This window comes from Thunnus maccoyii, chromosome 2 (genome assembly GCF_910596095.1).
Source record: "Thunnus maccoyii chromosome 2, fThuMac1.1, whole genome shotgun sequence".
NCBI classification, from domain to species: domain Eukaryota; kingdom Metazoa; phylum Chordata; class Actinopteri; order Scombriformes; family Scombridae; genus Thunnus; species Thunnus maccoyii.
This window is the reverse complement of record NC_056534.1, coordinates 26,045,172-26,066,924: the sequence shown is the minus strand read 5'-3', so window position 1 is coordinate 26,066,924 and position 21,753 is coordinate 26,045,172. Positions and strand designations below refer to the sequence as shown.

At 40.3% G+C, this 21,753-nt stretch overlaps 2 protein-coding genes across 5 annotated transcripts in view; both read left to right on the top strand.

The window, feature by feature from the left end:
* The window catches only part of si:dkey-237i9.1 (SEC14-like protein 1), a 32,837-nt gene extending 22,999 nt beyond the window's left edge, over window positions 1-9,838 (top strand). The window contains exons 8-17 of one of the 2 annotated variants that reach the window (XM_042395508.1): window positions 40-229; window positions 829-917; window positions 1,192-1,262; window positions 2,003-2,174; window positions 2,497-2,631; window positions 2,786-2,920; window positions 3,501-3,752; window positions 3,899-4,077; window positions 4,547-4,573; window positions 6,792-9,838. In XM_042395508.1, coding sequence (XP_042251442.1) covers window positions 40-229; window positions 829-917; window positions 1,192-1,262; window positions 2,003-2,174; window positions 2,497-2,631; window positions 2,786-2,920; window positions 3,501-3,752; window positions 3,899-4,077; window positions 4,547-4,573; window positions 6,792-6,888 — 1,347 coding nt within the window. In that variant the 3' untranslated portion in view covers window positions 6,889-9,838. The remainder of the gene's footprint in view (window positions 1-39; window positions 230-828; window positions 918-1,191; window positions 1,263-2,002; window positions 2,175-2,496; window positions 2,632-2,785; window positions 2,921-3,500; window positions 3,753-3,898; window positions 4,078-4,546; window positions 4,574-6,791) is intronic. The other variant, XM_042395515.1, reaches the window with a different exon arrangement.
* A 3,199-nt stretch (window positions 9,839-13,037) lies between these two features.
* LOC121906483 (endonuclease V-like) overlaps window positions 13,038-21,753 on the top strand; it is an 80,701-nt gene continuing 71,985 nt past the window's right edge. For all 3 annotated transcript variants that reach the window (XR_006098637.1, XM_042425356.1, XM_042425366.1), the window contains exons 1-3: window positions 13,038-13,197; window positions 14,847-15,018; window positions 18,326-18,460. Coding sequence is in view for 2 of the 3 variants with exons in the window: in XM_042425356.1 (XP_042281290.1) it covers window positions 13,154-13,197; window positions 14,847-15,018; window positions 18,326-18,460 (351 nt within the window). In the remaining variant the exon portion in view is untranslated. The remainder of the gene's footprint in view (window positions 13,198-14,846; window positions 15,019-18,325; window positions 18,461-21,753) is intronic.

Here is a 21,753-nt window from a genome sequence, read left to right as displayed (position 1 = left end):
AAATAAACAATGGCTTAACATTCTCCCCTAACATCACAGATCCCCAAGGATGAGCACATCCTGCGCTTCTTGCGAGCCAGGGACTTTAACATGGACAAGGCCCGGGAGATCCTGTGCCAGTCACTGACCTGGAGGAAGCAGCACCAGGTGGACTACCTGCTGGAGACCTGGAGCTCACCACAGGTCCTCCAGGATTACTACACCGGGGGCTGGCACCACCATGACAGAGGTAGATTTGCATCTACACCTACACTCAAACACAGCTGAACAACAAAACATGCTGCATGCACTCTCATGATTTATGTAGGCTATTTCAAAGCCGGCTATTCTTGCAGCATTAACTAGAGGAAGATCTCAGTTCTCAAGTGTCTTACAGAGTCAAGTTACACACTCACCACATAAACAGAAGTCATTCTTAGCAGCCCGCAGCCTTCAGCCATACAAATGAATAAAATGTGAGGCCAATTTGTCGGCACTACTTGGTTATCCAGATAGCTCATACACACAGTCACACTCTTCATTTTGGATAATGCTTTGGATTTCTTATTTAGAGCAGAGGGTGACTGTTGACATAATACATCTCTAATGGCTCTTATGTTCCCACATTAGTGTGCAGTTAGTCTTTTCATTTCAGTCTCTCCACAAGTATTTGTATGGGATAAACGGGCACAAAACATAAAAGCATTCCTCTGTGCACACAGTCATTTATTGTCTTATACAACAAAAAGAAGCAGACAGTCAAACAGAGCAGACCTTTCCCTTTAATGCGCAGCCTTGTAGAATGTAAATAGTGGGGTGGGTCATGTAAATGTTTGTTTTATTGTCTAGATGGTCGTCCTTTGTACATCCTGAGGCTGGGCCAGATGGACACCAAAGGACTGGTCCGCGCCCTTGGAGAGGAGTCTCTGCTCAGACATGTACGTACCAAAGTTGCAACGCTGCAAATGTTTGCGTGTGTCAATAAGTTCAGAGATCAGGCAGTTGGTACTTGGATTACAGGTTAGGGAATTAATGTCCAGTGGCATGTCCTGACAAGTGTATTAACACCAGGATGTATATAGTACATGTATAAATAGTGTGCTTATTTATGTTGTTGCTCTCAATGTAAGTCGCTCCGGTTAAGAGAGTTAGCCAAATGCTTGAAATGTCAAATGGTAATATATCACTGAGTTCATGTTGTGTCATTTTTAGGTGCTGTCTATCAACGAGGAGGGTCTGAGACGCTGCGAAGAGAACACCAAGGTGTTCGGTCGACCCATCAGGTAAACAGAGTACCAGTTTCTCCCAGTAAAAGTGACCCCAGTGCACCCAAGCTTTTTGTCTTTTACATGTGATCATAGATCAGCAGAAAGACATGGTGGAAAAGTGGAAAAGATTGAAAAATATATTAATATTTAAACAAGCAACATTTCAGAGGCAGAAACTGATACATTACACATTGATCATGGTGTTTTTAGATAGTGTTTAAATGTCAAGATGTCACTTTGTCAGTACAACCACCTCCATGTTTCTTAAACCACCAGCCCGCATACAGGCTGTTTGGATTCAATTTAACATTTGTAGCCTGGACACAGGTGCACACACAAACGTGCACCATGAGTGAGTTCAGAGTAGTATTATCTCCAGCAGAATGAAAGGAATGCACGAGGCTGTTCTGTGAGCACGCTGATTCACATGGCGATGGAGGGAATGGAGATGGTATCTATCATCTGTCAGGCTTCTCAAACAGGAGGAGGTGGCTGGGATCAGAGCCATCCAGGAAGGCATGTGAACTATGAATGGCTGTCACGTCACAGCCCTTATCCAGAGGGGAGGATGTGGAGGGGGGTGGGGGAGTCCAGAATTAGCAAGCATTGCCTTCACCACTTAAGCTTCACTTGTGGGTGACAGGTACTAAGTGGTCGGAAAGAGGCTGCAGCCCTGTTATGTGTGTAGGTGTGTGACTGTGTGTTTGCGACGTGTGTTTATCCACGCGCTAATCCTCTCCCTTCCTCTTCTGTAGCTGTTGGACATGTCTGGTAGATCTGGAGGGTCTGAATATGCGTCACCTGTGGCGACCAGGAGTCAAGGCACTGCTGAGGATCATTGAAGTTGTGGAGGCCAACTATCCAGAGACTCTGGGACGCCTGCTTATCTTGAGAGCTCCCAGAGTTTTCCCAGTCCTCTGGACACTGGTGAGAACCAGCAAGGACATATGTAATATCTCAAACAATGTGGCACACTCCTCTTACAGTACCAGTTTGTGTATTTGTAGATTAGGTAGATTTATGCATAGTTTAGCCATTTTTGCCATTGAGAGAACAGTGTTCATAAAGGCCTCCCAAAAACACCTGCCAAAACACAGGACCTATACTCGCCTATACTGACCTATACTCAATACTTTGTGTAGACATTAATGGAGGACTGAAGCTAATGCTGCTGCTGCTAATGTGCTGCTTTTGCTACACACACTGTGTAGACACTGTAACCTATACCTTCTTCCGCTTCTGCCCTTAGGTGAGTCCATTCATTGATGAAAACACCCGCAAGAAGTTCCTAATCTATGCAGGCAATGACTACCAGGGTCCTGGAGGGCTGGTGGATTACATAGACAAGGAGATCATCCCTGACTTCCTGGGAGGAGAGTGTATGGTGAGTGAAGAGTTAAGCTTGTACGTTATTATTTAAGAATATAATTTGATTCTAGATGTGAGCATTCTGGGACATGACACCTCCCACACTGAATCTCCTTTACTGACCCAATTCTATGTGTGTGTTTATCTGTGCGCATGCTTTCTCTCTGCAGTGTGAGGTACCAGAGGGTGGCCTGGTTCCCAAGTCTATGTACCGCACAGCGGAGGAGCTTGAGAACGAGGATGTCCGCCTGTGGACCGAGACAATCTACCAAAGCGCCAGCATCTTCAAGGGAGCTCCACACGAGGTGAGGCTGAACACCACTGCTGGTTGAAGTGAGAGGTAAAGACAGAAAGCCTGCAGTGATGTTTTAAATGAATACATAGGGCATGACGAGAGAGCCCTATGATGCCTCATATGTAAGTTTTTCTGCCATCTAGTGGTTGTAACTTGTACATTACTTTTATCAGTGGGTTTTGAATTGGCATTTTCTGTGGAACATAATCCGCGTGCCGTGACAAACTGTTAGTAATGTTACGTAATTCATACCAAAGGGAGAGAGGCATCGTCATACATAATCACCCTTCTGGAAGTAGTTTTAGTGTCATGTAAATGAGCCGTTAATGTCACAAACAGATGTCAACAGTTTTCTTTCCTGCTCTTTGTCACTGATTTCACCACATTTTTGCTGCATTACATATGGAGAGACATCAAATTAGTGCTACAGTTCCTTAAGTTCGCCACTGCCATAGTGCTCTGGCAATATTCCTTTAACCACGAAAAGATGTGTGTAAAGAAAATAATAGTTAAGAAGAGAGGTAAAATGTTTCTATTTTGTGTTTTACCTGAAAATTGTTCTCATATCTGCCCCTTCTCCCTTCAAACAGCTTCTGATTGAGATCATTGACGCCTCTTCAGTCATCACCTGGGACTTTGATGTCTGCAAAGGCGACGTGGTTTTCAACATCTACCACTCTAAGCGGGCTCCTCAGCCACCACGCAAGGACCCCCTGGGAGCCCATGGCATCACCTCCCCAGGAGGCAACAACGTCCAGCTTATCGATAAGTCTTGGACACTGGGTCAAGATTACAGCATGGTGGAGTCCCCGCTCACCTGCAAGGAGGGAGAGAGTGTGCAGGTGAGGCTCCAGGAGTATTGACTGATGCGTAATAGTCTCAGTATTTGTTGTTTAAAATTATGTTATGGGTTGTTTAATTCTGCAAGATCTATTTTTTTATCTGTCACGGTCTGTATTATGAACTCACGAATCTCTGCTTTCTTTAGGGCTCTCATATTACACGGTGGCCAGGTTTCTACATCCTCCAGTGGAAGTTCCACAACATGCCAGCCTGCTCGGCCACCAACTTACCCCGAGTGGACGACGTGCTGGCCACCCTGCAGGTGTCCTCGCACAAATGTAAAGTCATGTACTACACCGAGGTGTTGGGCTCTGAGGACTTCAGGTTAGTAACTCTTAGTGTGTGTGTGAGGGAGATACAGTATATAGGTACACTTGTGTCCTTGCTATATACATGTTGTGTATGTATGTGTCCATATTTTTGCTGTTTTAAGGCATTTTACCATGATGTTGTAATAGTTTTAATTTCAAACATTATTCCTTTATGACCACTCATTTTTCACTCCTGTCTTCTTTCAGTTTTTCCCTTCTACAACCTACCACATAATGCCACGTATGACATATTATATATGAATGAATTAATTCTGTAATGTTGCTAAAATGACCTTATCAACTGCCCTGAGCATCAAGAGCATCATGAGTTTTCCAGGCCCAGAGTTTTAAAATGAGGATGCTTCCCTCCCTCAGAGACTCCTTTTTAATCCAGCTTTTTCTGTCCAATACACTCCTGTTCTATCGCTCACAACCCCCTCCTCTTCCTCCTCCTCCTCCTGCTCTGTCTTCTTCCTGTGAAGAACGGCTTGCTGTGATGTGCAGAGTTTGTAAGTGGCTCAGTGTTTGCCCCTTTTCCTTTTAGCACTAGCTCATCGTCATCGCTGCTTTTGGCTGCTAATTTGAATGTCCCCTTCAATGGCAGTCACGCTTCTGATTCAGCAAAGAGATGCTTGTTTGCATCTGTTCTTGCTAAAGGCTTTTATTAGCGCTGGCTAACAGTGTTGTATTCTTATGAGCGTGTCTCCAGTGAAGGAAGGATCTTTGCACAGGGACTACAGTCCAACTATACACTTGCTGGCTTCAGTCACCCTGCTTGCATGACTAACAAAACTAAGAATCCAAGGCTGGGCTGAGTTCAGCACATTTGCACTCAACTGCTGTGTATCTGAGTGTGTGCACACACAACAACACTCACACTTTCCTACGCACTTCAACGAACATTTCCAGGCATTCATTTGTTTTCTACACTCATCCATTGTACTACCAACCCACTGACTCACTTTTCTTTCAGTGCACTTACTATTTCATTTCATTTTTCTCTTTTAAAAACAATGACCTGACTGCTCTAACTAATTCTGGGAATAAGTAACAAGATGTTGTGCTAATTGTTAATACACATTTTGTTGAGACAGAATATATCTAAATATCTAAAGCACCAGTCTGAACAGTTTTGAATGTTTTATAGGTAGCTGCATAAAACATAAATATCAGGATTTATAACAGCCACAAGGCATTACAAACAGGGCTCCCTTTGAACTTTCTCTCTTTCTTTGTCTTCCATGTGTGAATCGGAGTCTTTCTTTGTTCTTTTTTCATATTTGCATGGACTATTGTGGACTTTGATGAAAGTCAGCTGGCTCTTGAACATGGAACACATTTATTGCTGTTAATTATCATTTATATTAGTGCATAGAAGAATTTTTTGCCTTCTAAGCTTATATCTATTTTCATCTATTTTAATGGCCTTGATAGTTTTGAAACTCAGCTGGCACTTTAAAGGCCTGGGTTTGGTCATTATTTCTGTTAGTGCATATAAGAAATATGCCTTTCAAGCTGACAATCAATGGCCTCAATGCTTTTATTGGAGTAGTGTGTTAAAGTTGAAAAGATGCTATTAAACAATAGTATTTGAATTTACTTTCTTGGCACTGATTCTATTTTATATTTTAATAGCCATTATTACAAGCTTTAATCACAGGAAATACTGTGATTGATTAGTTAATTTAAAATATATATGGTGTTTATAATTTATCTTTAATATTCAAATTTACTGTATTTTTATTTAAAAAAAATACTTTCTTTATTTATGTTTATGTTATGAATTTGTCCAAATATCATCAGATTTTATTTATTTATTTGATTTACTTTTCAAATATTTATAAAGATATCAGGCTTAAGAAATCCAGTCTGTGCTGGGCTCTACTTCCTGTGAACATAGTGAATGCATAATGTGATTATAGCTTCTCATACTGCCCTCTCAAAGGATTTCATAAACTTTCATGCAAAATGGGGAATATTGTGATACAAGACTCTGTGAGGTATTATGATTATATTCTGTAACATCCTAATGCATTATCATATGCTGTCATGTATCACGTAGTTATATATGATACATTACAGACATGGCTTTCATATACTCTTTCAAGTATTGCCACAATTTTCACATTGACCCTATATTGCCTCGTGGAATCAAACAAATGAAACAAGCAGCCTTTCTGCTACATATACTTTGGTTTATAAATGTTGAAGCTCTCTTTACGTATTCCTGCAGAAGTTCATGCAAAAAGACACAAAAATGCTTCATGCTTTGCCATAGGCAGCTAAACCTTCATACATGCAAGAAAGCCTTAACACTGAAGGCTTTTTAGCTTTTGCACATGAGACAGTGGATCTGTTCCTGCCTTCAGCCTGCCTTGAAGGAGCAAACACTTTTCACCAATCGTGTTTATGAAAATACGAATCTGGACCAAGTATTTGGCATTTTGATGTCCTCTCACACACAATCTAATTCTAACAACCGTTTTCCACCTGAAACACTTGGTTTTGCAGCCTATGGCAGAGCCAGAGTGTTGTGTGCCACACAGAGTGAATCTTCCTCCTGTGGGTGTGATTTGACTGCATGTGGAGTTGTGCACACAGAATACATTCAGTTAGTCACTGGCAGACTGAGGTTGCTCAGGTGTTGCTTATGTGTCAAATTAGCTGTAAAAAGTGCAAAGTTCGTGTCCCCTCACATGTTCTCTTGATCTCTCTCTCTTACCTCAGGGGATCGATGACCAGCTTGGAGTCGAGCCACAGCGGCTTCTCTCAGCTCAGCGCCGCCACCACCTCATCACAGTCCAGCTCGATGATCTCGAGGTAGAAACTGGAAGCGGAGGACTTCAATGTCCACAATCCCCCCCCATCCCCTACTGTCCCAACCATCAACACCGAAGCCAACTCTCCTCCTACCCCTTTCGTCTTTGGACTCCTATTGCACAGCCAGTCTCTATGGAACTGAAGCATGCTTGCACAAACAGAAGACAAAGAATTTTAAAAAATCAGAGGCAAAAAGAAAACAAGAGACTGTGTGTACAATTTAAAGGGCTGATTTTTGCACAGAGGTCATATATTTTTCGTGCCTGGCACCTCTGCTGGGCAGCAGTTTGAATCAGAACATTTTCAGAATGTTTGTTTGCGTCGTGTCTCAAGCAGGGTGGAAAGTTTAAAGGTCGGGAAATGAATTGGAAGCTCGAAAGAAGCAATATTCTCATCCTGGAAACCGTGGGACCGGATGAAGACACTGGAGGCGCTGTTACATATATGCATTTACATGTTCACTCATATACACACAGTACTCAGACGACGCATAACTCATCATGTGCGTTGGCTGACAAGACTGGATGTGCTGTTACATACCAACACCACCACACACACACACACTCACACTCACACTCACACACACAATGAGACATGCACAGACGTTTGATGACATGCAAAAATCTACAGTGTTTGCCATATTACCAGAGGGATTTGTTCAATCTGGTGAACTGTTTATAGGTCAAGTGTGGGCGGGCGGGGTGAACTCTTAACTAGACCTGGGTCGAATATCACTCACAAATATGTTTTTCAAACAGTATGGATTTCTGGAGCGGGTGGAGGTTACTGAATCACGGCAATACAGATGCTGTCAGCACAGTTTCCAGTTGATGGGAAAATATACTACACTGATGTTCAGACACTTTTCCCGCAGCTGTCGGAGCTTTCTGGCATTCATTTTATTGTCTTATGTGGCAAACCCCACCCGTCTGTCTCACGAGGGCTTTATCACAGCTTGAAAAGCATTTGAATATTTGACCTGGGTCTGACTCTTAGCGAAGTAATCCGCTAGAAGCAATAACATGAGTTTGACTTTCTACTGTGTGAAATATTTCTATTTATCATTAAGATGTATGTGGAGGATCATGGGTGCTGCTGACTGCAGATGACCTTTTTGTCATAAGGCAGACAGACAGGCAAGCAGAGCCAGTAAACATCAACATTATCACTTTGCTTTTGTCTCTGTTACCATCCATTCTGGAGAGAAACAAAAATAACTCACCAGTTTTTTGGGTTTTTTTCTCCTGTGGAATGACCAGATTCGGTTTGCTCTGTCCAGCATCTGCATGATTGAGGAACTCGAGTCAGAATCAAGTTGTCAAGGAGATGCCTTGTCACTGATTTGTGAATGTGCTACTGATTGGCTAACCAATGAAATGCCTGAATTTTGGAGGGTCGTGATGTAAGCGGGCAGAACTGCCATCATTGGATATTTCTTTTTGAGAGTGATGTAGATTCAGTGTGCATTAGGGATGAATGTTACTTTGTTGATGATGCTTATCATTTGACGGTGCGCCAGTAGAAAACATATTGATACTGTACATGTACTAGTGTTGGTTGGAGTTTGTTACTGTTTTGGAGATGAGTACTTGATGGAGTGAAGCAGTGTGGTGTGTTACTGCATGCTCACGTGACGGTTGGGTTTACTATTTAAAAATTAAGATATAGCTGTTTTAAGAGCCATGTGTCAATAAATACCATTTTAGCCTTTTGTAAGCATCATTTAGAAACATACCTGCTCTTTTGAAGGTCACCACTGTATTAGATGAGCGGCTGTGAATTGAATGACATGAACATTTCTAAATGCAACGCATCCATGCAACAGTTTTTTGATACAGTGTCTGTGGTTAATAAGCATTGATGATTTCACATAGATCTGACTCCCTGCAGAGGGTGTAAATGATCACCATTGCCAAGAGTCATTGGGTGCTGTTGCCATGGTTACCGAGTGCAGCTGAGAACAAAAAGAAAAGAAAAAAAAAACATTGGCAAGAGGCTTTCACTTTACATGGGAATCAAAGTCCTGACAATACTAGCCCTGTCTGTCTTTGTTTTTGATACATGAAACAGTTTTTAACTATAAATGAAAGGTCAAGGAGTAATTTGTGGTATGTATTATATGTCCTTAACTGCAATAACATGAAATGCTTTTCTGAGGAAAAGAACCTCATCAGAACGAGGGCTATCATGTGTGAGTGATGGTGTAAAAGAATGAATGTTAGAAACGGCGAGGAAAAAAAAGGATATGCTTGTAAAATGTGTGTAAACGCTCCCTCTGACCCTCACGGCAGGTTTGTATCTCTACTCTGCCTCTTCTCACTTCCTCATCTTCTTCTCTTCTCTGCAGCATGTCTAGAAACACAGAACTATCTTTCCTTCACCTGCTATTTCCATCAGGAAACTTAATTTCAGTTTCTTTAATGGGTCTTCTGATGAAACAACAAGCAGCATCAGCAGCAGACCTAACTACTCTAATTTATTCTTTTGTCTCTCTTTCTACTTTGTCACTTGAACACTCCAGTTTTGCTGTTTTTGCTTTCCAAACACTTTGATTGTGTATATCTAAAAGCAGAGGGGACCTTAGATTTGTAAAACTGGCTCACTTTCAAGTAGAGAGTTGAAGCCATGGACGTAAAGTGTACTGAGATCAGATGTTGTTTCATTTCCATTTGAATTCAGTGTTAGAGATACCAGAGAACTTCTCTGCCTCTCTGACTTCAGCTCTTGCTGTGTGTACACTTTCATAAAGATCTCATTGACAAATGAGGGCTATAACCGTTTGTCTGGACTTTTCCACACATTTGTCTGTCTCTCTGCTTCCTTTTCTGACGTCGTTGCATATCTTCTCTTTCCCTTGATGTGAGAAATTATGTAAAAAGTACTTGTTTGGATTAATGAGAATATGGCGCCTTTACATTTTTTGAAGACATTAAACTTGAATTATGAGAAAATAATTGCACTTGTGTCACATTCATTTGTTTGCCTTTGCGTTCGCTAGTTTTGCTTGTGTGATAAATAAAGTTATGTGCATTGTTGTAACATAACACAATATAAAACATAACATCGTCTGGGCATCATCACCCTTTTTGGTTGGAATTTTTTTTGGGTGTGTTTTAAACATTTTCACGCCCAATTACTGATGAATATTCAATTTCTTTGTTTCAGGGACTTTTAAGGTGTGGTTGACTTCAACTTGAGATGGCAAATGACTTTCTTACACTGGAGAATTAAGTTTTAGTTTTAAACACCAAGTTCACCCTTCAGATTCACTATGTACTTCATATCACCTTGTACCATATATGGTAAAACCATTCAGAAAAACAATTCAACATTATACATTCATTTTGTAATAAAGCCATTTTTCTATCAACATATCAAACATTGATCTTCACATTAAGTCTTCTCATGATTTTTAGACAGCCAACCTTCATTGATTCAACTTTCTCAAACCATCTACACTGAAATAAAAGTTTTAATAATATAGTGAAATGAAATAAAGTTAAAACAACAACTATGTGACTGGACTTAACTATTATATTACTACTTATTTAATTGAACTATTAAAATATAATTGTCTATGAGGTTAAAAAATCAAAAGTTAAACACTTAGGTGATTTTAAAACACAATTGCATAGTTACCAAACATTCAATTACTCTTAACATAAGGAAATTTGAAATTTTACTACTAGAGGGCAGTATTGACACATGTAGTAGAAAGTGTAATAAAATCTAAAATTAATATTTACTCAACAGATAATCACACGACTATCAAATTTATACCATTCTTATGTATTTACATGACAAATAACATTACATAACTTACATAATGATTAGACATTGAATTTACATGAAATTAAGATTTGGCTCAGATTTGCAGGGAGACTTCAGGAATGTGAGTTAGAGTTTATGGCTCTGGTCTGGGAAAGATAAGAGGCCCAAAAGAGGGGAGTTGTCTGTCCATGTTTACTGAGTTGTTGATCCTTTCTCGTGGTTCAAATGACCCCAGAGGTCAATTATGCTTTAAGTTCAGGACATAATTTAGTTATTGGTCAGAAATGGTCTCTCAGGAGGTCTATTCAATCTGTTCAATCTCAAGACACCCTCTTGGCAAAGAGGTCAGTTTGGGGTCCAGGGTGAGACATTAAATCATGTCCCTGTGGTATGCATTCACCTCCTCAGTTTGAAATTAAAGAGAAGCCATAATGTGTCCTACAGCATGTTAACCACCAAAACATATTTCCCCTGGATCTATGTAATTAAATGATGTTCATTTTTCTCCTATATCTTGGAAGCACTGGGCCCTTGGCTGCATTCACTTTTTAATGGCCTGATAATTAATGAGCAACATAAAAATGAGTCTCATGTTCGCTGCATTACTGACTTCAGTAATGATCAGAGAAGATGATGTGTCCCCACTGACCTGAATTACATCAATGCAAATTATTTTTCAAGCTGAATTATCATCTCAGGTACTGGTTGTTCTGCTGTGGGTTAGTTCAAGTCAACTCAGTGTTAGTCTGTAGGTAGAAGAAAGCAGCCTTGTTGATATGCAGATCAAAGGAAAAGGTGGGATCAAAATTAACACCTGCATGCTTGACTTTGAGAGATCACACAGTTGTCAAGAGATGATGTCAACACAAGTGTGAGTTTCAGGGGAGAGACTCACTCTCATTGTGTTGCTACTACAGTAGACCCTTAAAGCTGCAGTCAGACTGAACTCACTTACTTGCATAGTGTGTCCTGTCCAGGAGTATGGAGCACCTGTGGAGAGAGAGAAACTGTCAATCATGTTTTGATGCAATGCACCAACTATCACACTAAAACAAACATCATGCAAGCAGAGTTGTCAGAAATTGGAGTTGCAGATCATTCATTGAGATCATCACGGATCATTGTGAAACAGCAAAAACTGTTATTAATTTTCTCCATCACACTGGATTTTACAGAAGGATTTAGCTCAAGAAAACATCATCACACCTACGGCGCTTCAATCAAACTCAACATCACCACAAACAGTCATCTGCTTCAGGTCAGTGTCAACATAAAGAACAAACTCATGCCATTCATTCATTCATTCATTCATTCATTCATTCATTCATCACTGTGTCAGTTTGTTTAATGTAGCAGCTGAACTATAAGAATGTTGTCACCAATTCAGCACTACACCAACCATTATAAATAGACGGGACACCCACCAAATAATTAATATTGAGGTATAATGGTCAGTCATTAAATAAGAAAAGACAGAGTCCAAAAAAGAATCTCCACACAAATCAAATACAACTCCAAACAGGAGAGTTTGCTCGCTGTAATCATTCCTCCTGTTCATATTGACCATTAGATGATCCTTTCAAATGTGTTCACAATGTAAGTGATGGGACACAACATCCACAGTCCTCTTTTTGTTCAAAACTGCATTTATTTAAAGTTTATCTGACACTTATATGAGTCCTCAGCAGTCTGAGTTAGTCATATCAAATGGATATCTGCCATATTTACAGTCTTTTTAGCATCAAATTCCCTCTTTGCGTTTCCTCAGACAGTGTTTCCCTGTTGAGCTGCAGTGGAAGTATATTAACAAAAAGAGGGACTTTGGCACTAAAAAGACTGTAACTTTGAAAGATATCTACTTGATTTTAATCATTGGACAGCTGAAGCTTCATATTAGCTTCAGATAAACTTTTATATACATTTTTGCACAGAAGGAGGACTGTGGATTTTGGCCCCTATCACTTACACTGAAAGTGCATTTTGATGGGATCTCTTAATAGCCAGTATGAACAGGAGGAATTATTACAGTGAGGAAAACCTCTTTCAGTGTCAGTGTCTGACAAGAGTTTTAAGACAAACTTGAAAAATTGTGAATCTATCCTTTAAAAGCAAAATGTACGATGCTTCTTCCTCCTGCAGGCCATTATTATTGTCACTTTGGATAATTGCCTAATTATTGTAATTTTGGAGGATAATTATTACATTTTTTAAATTCGTTTTTTTTTTTTTTTAATGAAGGTGCATTGAGCTGTCAGGACAGAAAAATATTGCATGGAGCCTTTTTTAAAATTGGTGTAATTCACCTTTTGGGCCACTAGATGGCAGCATTAACCCATATAGCGCCGCACTGCGCTCACACACAGGTTCCGCCCTCCTGGTGACGTCAGGACACGGAAGAAAACAGCCCGACTGGTGATCACGTTTCTCTTGTCCGTTGAATTTCTGTATTTGAAAATCCTTTAGCAGCCGAACGCGTCCTCTCCACCAGGCAGACACAGATGTCTGCTCCTCCTGATGAAGGTTTGGTCGAGCTATGGACAAGGTCAGAGCGCTCTTCTTGCATCAAATACACCCTGTAACGATCCAGTACGCTGTATACAAGCACTTCATATCACTGGAACTCATTCCAACAGCTCAGACTCCTGTTATCATGTGCTAACCTGAAGTAGGAGCTTGGTAAAAACAAACAAACAAACAAATAAGCAAACAAAAACAAAAAACAAGTACTCCATACGGCGCAGACAGATGCTGCCGCGCTGTTATAATCTCTGCCAGCAGCTCTGGACTTGTGCCACCACTCCAACACTCCAGCCATTGATTTGTAGTTTGTAATGAAAAGGCCTGTGATAACACCATGATTCCATATTATGTCCTGATGCCACCTGCCATCTCCATCTCAGATATGTGTGTGTGGATGTGTGTATGAGAGAGAGAGAGAGAGAGAGTGAGTGTGTGTGTGTGTGTGTGTGTGTGTGTGTGTGTGTGTGTGTGTGTGTGTGTGTGAGTGTTTGTGTAGACCAATTGCATGCCAAAGAAAGGCAGTTTTATTTGATGGGAGGGACAGAGAGGTGTGATTGTTTTCAAGATTGGACTTTTTAGTCACACTGTCACAATATATTTTGGTGCTTCAATTATCTGTTTTACAGGCAGTAACAATAAAGGGACTCTGGTCAAACAAGGAAGACCTAGAGCTGAAACGATCATTTCATCTTTTGGTTGACTGACTGAAACAATGAATCGATCAGCAAAATGACTGCAGAATAATTTGCTGTTATTTTTTAAGCAAAAATACCAAACATTTGCTTGTTCCAGCTTCTCAGACGTGAGAATATAATATGATATGAAAAACAGCAAATTCTCACAACTGAATATTTTTCGGTTTTGGACTGTTAGTTGAAAACAAAACAAGTAATTTGAATAACTCACATTAGACTCATTTAATAGGCGAAACAAATAAAGGATTAATTGACAAAATTATGAAGAAAATTATTAAGCCCCAATCTGTATTTCTTTTAACACACAAGGTAAGTTTTTAAAGAGTTTGACCACAGGCCAAGACTTTTGAAACACTGACCCACCCACATGTTTCACCAGCCAACAACCAAACCTTTTCTGAATATTAAAAACATCAGAAAACTTAACATTGTACTTATTATTTTAACTTTCAAATTACATCCTCTGCATATTTTATGTCTCTACATTATGGTACGGTGCCAGGAATGTAATTCTTTTTTTTATTTCAATTAGTTGTTTTTTTGTTTGTTTGTTTTTGCCTAAAAGAAGTCTCATTTGAGACTAAAAAGGTACCACTATTAGCCTTCAAAAAACTCCCTGTGTGTGTATTCACAGAATATAAACTTCTCCTCATGTTTTTACACTCCTCATCCCCTAATTTCCCAAAATATTAACAAGGATATGATTTTGGTAGCTACAGCCCTGGTTTTTTTGAACAGATCATAATTGGAAAGAATAGCTTCTTTGTTGACTTTTTCATTTCTAATATAAACAAATATTCAGCAGTATTAGAAAACATAAGTAACTTAGATGTAGTTGCTGTCAAACTTGAGTCCGTGTAATAAAAGGTTTTGGTGGGGCGACTCTTTGTTCACATTTGGAATACAGATTGTGTCTTTTTAGATAGGTGTGTGCATTTGTTGCACTTGCAGACTCAGTGATGTGTGCTCTGTGCAGTGAGCAGGCCCGTCTGAGACAGCAGCTGGTGGAGGAGGACACAGAGGACTGGCAGAGGAGCCCCTTGTTCTCGGGCCTGGAGAGAGTCGGTGGAGTGGACCTCTCTTTCATCAAAGGGGATGACGTCAATGCCTGTGCCCAGCTCGTGGTACTGAGCTATCCTGACCTGGAGGTGAGCTGTGGCCTCTGTGTCATCACCATAACCACTCAATAGAGATTAATCCATGACCTTTGGTCGCCTCTAGTGGTGACAAGTGGGAACAGCGGCAGTGTTGACAGAAAAGATTAAATACAACACAAGTCCCTGGCACATTCAGCCACTTTAAATACACAAGCCTGCACTTTAGAGAAAAAGTGATATTCCCCCCAATACATTCTGTAAATATTGAATCACAGAATGTATTCAACACACATCGATAATGTCAATGGTCCTGCTTACAGTTTTATAAACTTCTGCATAACTGACCTATGAAACCGTTGTTTTCTATATGTCCATTTCCACTCGTTGTCTAATAGGATACTCTCAGCATTAATACAAAGTAATGACCAGAAGTGCCACCAGGACCCCACTGTTTCTTACATTGTTAGATTGCAACATAAAAACAGTTAAGGTCCATTTTCACTTCATCATTTGAATGTTTGTACAGATAACACACAGCAAGTTAAAATATGGCATATGAAACAGTTACTTATTCCATATTCTGTCAGTTACTCAATTCTTTTCGCTAGATGGTTTTGGGACCTGTAGTGCACGTTCAGGCTGCCAGATTTAGAAGATGTATAGTAGACAAAAAAAAAAGAACTTTAAGCTTTTGTTATTGGCTGAACTGGATTGTCCAAGTGTACTGTACATTACTGACAGTATGTACAGTGTAATGTAAACAAGTCAATTTGGTTTTTATAGCCCAGTATCACAAATCACAAATTTTACTGTGGGTTTTTTCAATCTGTAGAACATACGATGCCCTCTATTCTTAGATCCTCAATTCCGATGAGGAAAATAAACCTTTAACGAGGGGAAAACTGGAAGAAACCTCAGGAAGAGCAACAGAGGAGGGTACTGTTTTCCATGACAGACATGTCATGTGTACAGAACAGACCAAAGTGCTGAACAGTGTGTAGCGTACGGTAACAGGAAACAGCTCCCTGCTGCTGCTGGAAACAAAGCTGATGAAACTGGTGAGACTGAATCAAAACAGTAAAGCTGTGGGCCATGAAGCCAAAACAATCAGCTGAAAGAGGCTAAAATGCTTTAAAGAACTGAGGAGAACTACAGAGTCTCTGGATTCATAATTATGAGAGACACCTTTTATATCACACATTTCATCCATTGTTAATTCAAAATATTAATTAGTTCAGCTTTACGTTTAACCCGTATGTTAGTTTTTAAAGTAATTTTTCCACCTTTTTAAGGTATATCTGGGTCATGGGTTAGGGTTAGGGTTAGGGTAGGAGGAGGACCAGAGTCAACAATATGGAATCAAGCCAGATGTTCCTACCATAGCCAGCAACATCACTGCAGTTGTAAAATAATGATACAGAACTGCCAAATGCTTTGTAATAGTAAATGAATTAACAGTCACAAATATCACAAAGTGTTTGTTCAGACCTTGTGTCAAAAAAACATCCAAATTCAAAGGGACTTTTGAATGTTATTGATTCACTTTATTAAACTGTCCTCTAATCACTTAACCCATGCGCCTCTCTAATAAGTGTGATGAATTTTAATATTCTTTATAAAAAAAAAACAACCTTCGTTTTTCAAGTCAACCTAAGCACTCACAGCAGACTTGCATAGAAAGCAATGTTAATACACAGGAGAGCTGTGCTGTAATATACAATACAGCTCAAGGTCGAGTCTTGTTAAACAGGCTGTTGTTAAAGCGACCTTGGCATTTCCAATTTTAATTTCATTTACTTTTTGTGCAGCCTTTCACAAGCATTACTCCTTCCTGCTATTTATCTGTGCATTAACATGGACTGCTGGCACCTTCCCATTATATAACCCGTTATAATTAATGACATTTGTCACAGTACGTTGTTGATACATGGACCCAACGAGGCTAATGAAATGTTGTTCAGAAATGCTGTCCAATAATGTGATTATGTTCTCTGCTTGCTTTCAATTTACTCTAACATTGCCACCTAAGGCCATTTGTGACACGAAGTAATACTGGTAGTATGATGCACAGGGTCTAACAGAAAAAAGGCAAAGGCTTTCTCTTTTTATTGTACAAGACAATCCTTTTAAAAAGGGAACATAACACACTTTTTAAAACTGTAAATTTAAAGAAATTCACATCAACATGCACACCCTGATTGTTGAAATTCTTGACATTAACAAATGTTAGGAATTTTATTTATGGCATTTAGTGACTTTTACAGAAATCTCCATGAACAGATAACAGATGATGAAAATCAATATTAAGTTTCAACTGCAGTAAGTAGCCTACAAAAAAACCCCCTCTCTACTTTCCTGCATAACACCCAGAAATGTTTTAACACATCGGCACTGCCAAGGACATCTTTGTGTATGACATTGACATGGTTATTGACGTTTCCGATAACAGAGTGTATTCAGAGATCCTCCCCGTGTGGAGGCTTTGGGCTCATCTTTGAGCAGAGGTGAGAGCTTTTGTGTGTTACATTCGTAGCCACTCCTGTAATCCTTGACCAAGGTGTTTAATGTTACAGTGTCTGAGACCTTGGCACGTCCTCTCATTGTGAGCAGATTTTCAAATCGGTCAAAGAGTTGTGTCAATGCTGTGGCTCCTGGCCTCCTGAACCCTGCTGATACTGATAGATAATGAAAATGAAACAAATTATAACAATTTCAGGAACCCAATACAGCAAAAAGCAATAATTATATATAGTATAATATTTATGTATAATTTAAAAAAAGACCAGTTAGCTGTCCAAACTTTTATAACTATCAAACTTGAAAGATTATAACTTTGAAACATGTCATTTTTCATATCTCTTTACTCTTGACAACATCTGACAAATGCATGTCAGATATATACCCTCTGATATACAATATATTCCAAATGGTCTTCATTACACTAACAACCTGACATAGATTATGTTTCAATTGTTTCAAGGCAGTAGCTGACATAATTAAACAAACCCACCACACTGCTGGACAGCATCTGTGCTGTTTTGCAATGGATACAAAATTGAATCAATGTGGCAATCAGATCACATGAATGGAAAATAGGACTAGTATTTCCAATTTGGTACTTTACCTTCAGTAAATACCCATCTGTATCACCAACCATAGCTGAGTTTCTTTGACTTCACACTTCATCTATTAGAGTCCAACTGAATCAATTAGTCATCCCGTTTTGCAGTTATGTCGTGTGAATCATGTCAATGTGTTGCTCAAGTACAGTTTAGCAGGAAACAAATGGTCGTGGATGGACGTGTGAGGAGATAAAACTTTTATTAACCCGTGTGTCTGCCACCTCCTCTCTTCCCAGCTGCTGTATGAGAACAGTCAGATGGTGACCCTGACGGCCCCCTACATAGCTGGCTTCCTCGCCTTCAGAGAGACCCCCTTCCTCTTTGAGGCTCTGCAGCGGCTAGAGAAGAACGATCCCAAACTTATGCCTCAGGTCAACTTCTGTACACAAACATACACACACAAACACACACACACACATTAATGGGATCATATTCATTACTTCATAAAATATGTCTTTAATTTGTCTTTTCATTATTTTCAATTATGACACTTTCTAGAGGTGGAAGAGAGAGCAACATGTTGTGTGTATAGGAGGAAATTACAGGCGTGATGTAGAGAAGTAAAACTTCTTTAAAAATGTGTATATTTGTAAGTTGTTTGACTATTTGTATATTGTGATTGAAATCCTGTTTCACCACACAGTAATAGTGTATATGTGGAGGTTGTGATCACACGATTGAGTGAACCTGATGAAGCATATACAAACGTGTAGGCTAGCTTATCATAAAGACCGGAAGCAGAGGGAATTAGCAAGCGCTGCCCAAAGTTTAAAAATACGCCTATGAAAAGCTGTAAAGCACTGTTGTCACAGTGAGGTTTTCAGGTCTGGCTCTATGGTGCCTGTTTAGATCCAGGCCCAAACTTGTATTTATTGACTGCATCTGGCAACCTGGGTTATAGCCTAATGCTGCACTGAAGTACTGAGCAGAGGGATAAACTGTTAGCTACAGCACGTAATGCCCACTAATGTCAGAATGAACTGTTTCATTGATTTGTTAAACAAACTCCACTTTGGATGTATTCTTTCTGAATGTAATAAAGGCAAATATTTTAAGGTTTTGTGAGTCTTTGAGAAACAGAAAGTACTCTGGACAAAGCCAAGCTAGCTGTTTCCCCCCCAAGTCTGTATGCTAAGCTAAATTAATTCCCAAAAATGATGAGCAACTCAGGGTGGCAAAAGAGAAAAGTTGCTAACTACTGTATATCAGGATGGGTTTTCTTGATAAATGGTGGTGATTTTAGGACATTTCAGTCTCTCATGGTCAGGCTCAGCTCTACAATTTAAGACCTCGTTCAACTTAAATCAGTCTAGTTGTTGCTCTGTTAGCCTCAGGTATACTCAGGCTCAGTTGTGCTTTGAGTTTAATACTAAAGGCGGCGTGCTAATTTATATGGTATGTTAACAGGCTAAATGTAAGCAGATCAGTGTTGCATGCTAACTGTAGCATGTTAACATTCATCTCAAAGTACAGATTGAGGCTGATGAGACTTTTATGTGATTAGTTTTTTTTTAGGTATCCTGGATGAAATGAAGTGTGGGATTTTTCCCTTTTAAAATAAGTGATAGTTTACTTACACACCTAACAGTGTGTACAACTTCCTGACATTATTGGGCTACCTTAATTGGTGTAAACCCTCACGTCTGGCTCTTAATGCATGTTAAGACCATGGATGTATTATGAGAGCTGGATATGGCACTGACTTTTTCTATTATGAATTTTTGATGCATGGAGGTTTCATATTTGTAAAACTTTCATCGAGCCGAGAAAAGTGCTTTAAAAATCTATGACATCATCACAATATAAAGTCTCTTGACTGGTGGTAACTCGGGCAGGACCAGTGGGGGAACACTACTACGCATATTCAGTGGGCCACACAATGCGGAAGCATACCAGGAAGCTAGAAACTTTTATTGGCGTATGCGCCAGCCAAGTAATCCTTATTGGACTGAATGGGCACCATTTTTGGTTCAGTATCCAGCTCTTGTAATAGGTCCATGGTTAAGACACAGTGAATGAATTACAGCACTGACAAAGCTCTTCTCTTTCCCCTCCAAAAGTCGCCTCTCACACGTCCTCACCCACTCACTTCTGTTTGTCACAGCCAACATGCCTCCCTCCCTTGCTCACTCCTACTCTTCTTCACTGTCACCATGCGTGCACAAGCACACACACACCCTCACCCACCGCGCACACAGTCATGCACACACGCTCGGATTTACCTCCACTGACATTTAGCCCAGGACCGATGCTGTCAGTGCTCCCTTTATCTGCAACCTTTGAAGTGAATTTTCCTGTTGACTTATGAGTCACTGCAGAATTACGTGTGTGAAGTCACCTTTGGCTTCAAGAAATCATTGGTGTGTGCTGGAGTTGGGAGTGTCAGAATATCAGTTCAAGAATCTCGTCTCCTGCTAACTTTAACTTTTGAAGCTCGGGATAAAGAAACTCTGCTATCTCACACTGTGCACTATCATTGTATCAGACAGTGGTTTCAGTTTGGGCCCGCTGACTATAGATAAGTGGGGGAAAAGCATTTTAACTTGTTATTACAGGGATATCACAGGTGGAGCTAATGGCATTAACGACAGCTGTTCTTCTGAAGCGTCTAAGTAGTGATGATTAACATAATTAATCACACCTATGTCTTCTCCTGCTATATCTCAGAATGTCTGCTATTAGGGATGCACAATATTGGATTTTTTGCCAATATCCGATATGCAGATATTTCCTACTCATTGTGTCCGATTGCTGATGCTGATACTGATATATGCACATATTTTTTTCCAGCTGGTTGAGGAGACTATTATGCATGCAAGCATAGATTGTACTAAGTATGATCAAGAAAGACAATATATGAGGGAAGAATTTAGTAAGACTTGAGTTCAGGAGCTCAGACTTAAAACTTTAATGAACCTGCCAAGTGGGTGGAGCAGTAGAGTTTTCTTTGAGTTTATTAGACAGACGGGATTAATCTGTAGGATTTAATCTCTGGTCCACACTCTGGAGCAGAAGGTGGCGGTAATGCGCCTAAAACGCTGGTTGCCAACCACCGTTATAAACCAAAAAGAAGAAGTTTTTTTTTTTTTTTTTTTACCAAACAGAGTGGTACATCCTATCAGCCAGGGTGTTTCCTATCTGTTCAGCCAAACATGGCAGCTCCTCCGCGGACTATTTTACCCTGACGGTCCCGGTGCTTCCTCCGCAGGCTCCACTCCACTCAGCTGCTTCTTCCCACTTTAACCTGAATAACAAAGCGGGGCTTCGGTTGGATCCACACGGAGAGCCGGGGCTAACGTTAGCTGAGAGGCTAGCGGAGCGTTAGCAGCAGCATAGCCGGAGGGAAGCACAGCCAGCTAGCCTCCGCTAGCCGCCCAGCTAAAGTTAGCTGAGAGGTTAGCAGAGCGTTAGCAGCAGCATGGCCGGAGGGAAGCACAGCCAGCTAGCCTCTGCAAGAAGAAGCAGCTGGTCTGACGGGCAGCTGAGTGAAGTGGAGCCTGCGGAGGAAGCACTGGGACCGTCAGGGTGAAACAGTCCGTGGAGGGAAACACAGTCAGGCGGTGGAGGAGAAGGCAACATATCGGCCTCTCATAATCGGCAGAAAATGTTCATTTCAGGCTGATGCCGATATTTCATTGTAGCGCTTATATCGACCGATACCGAT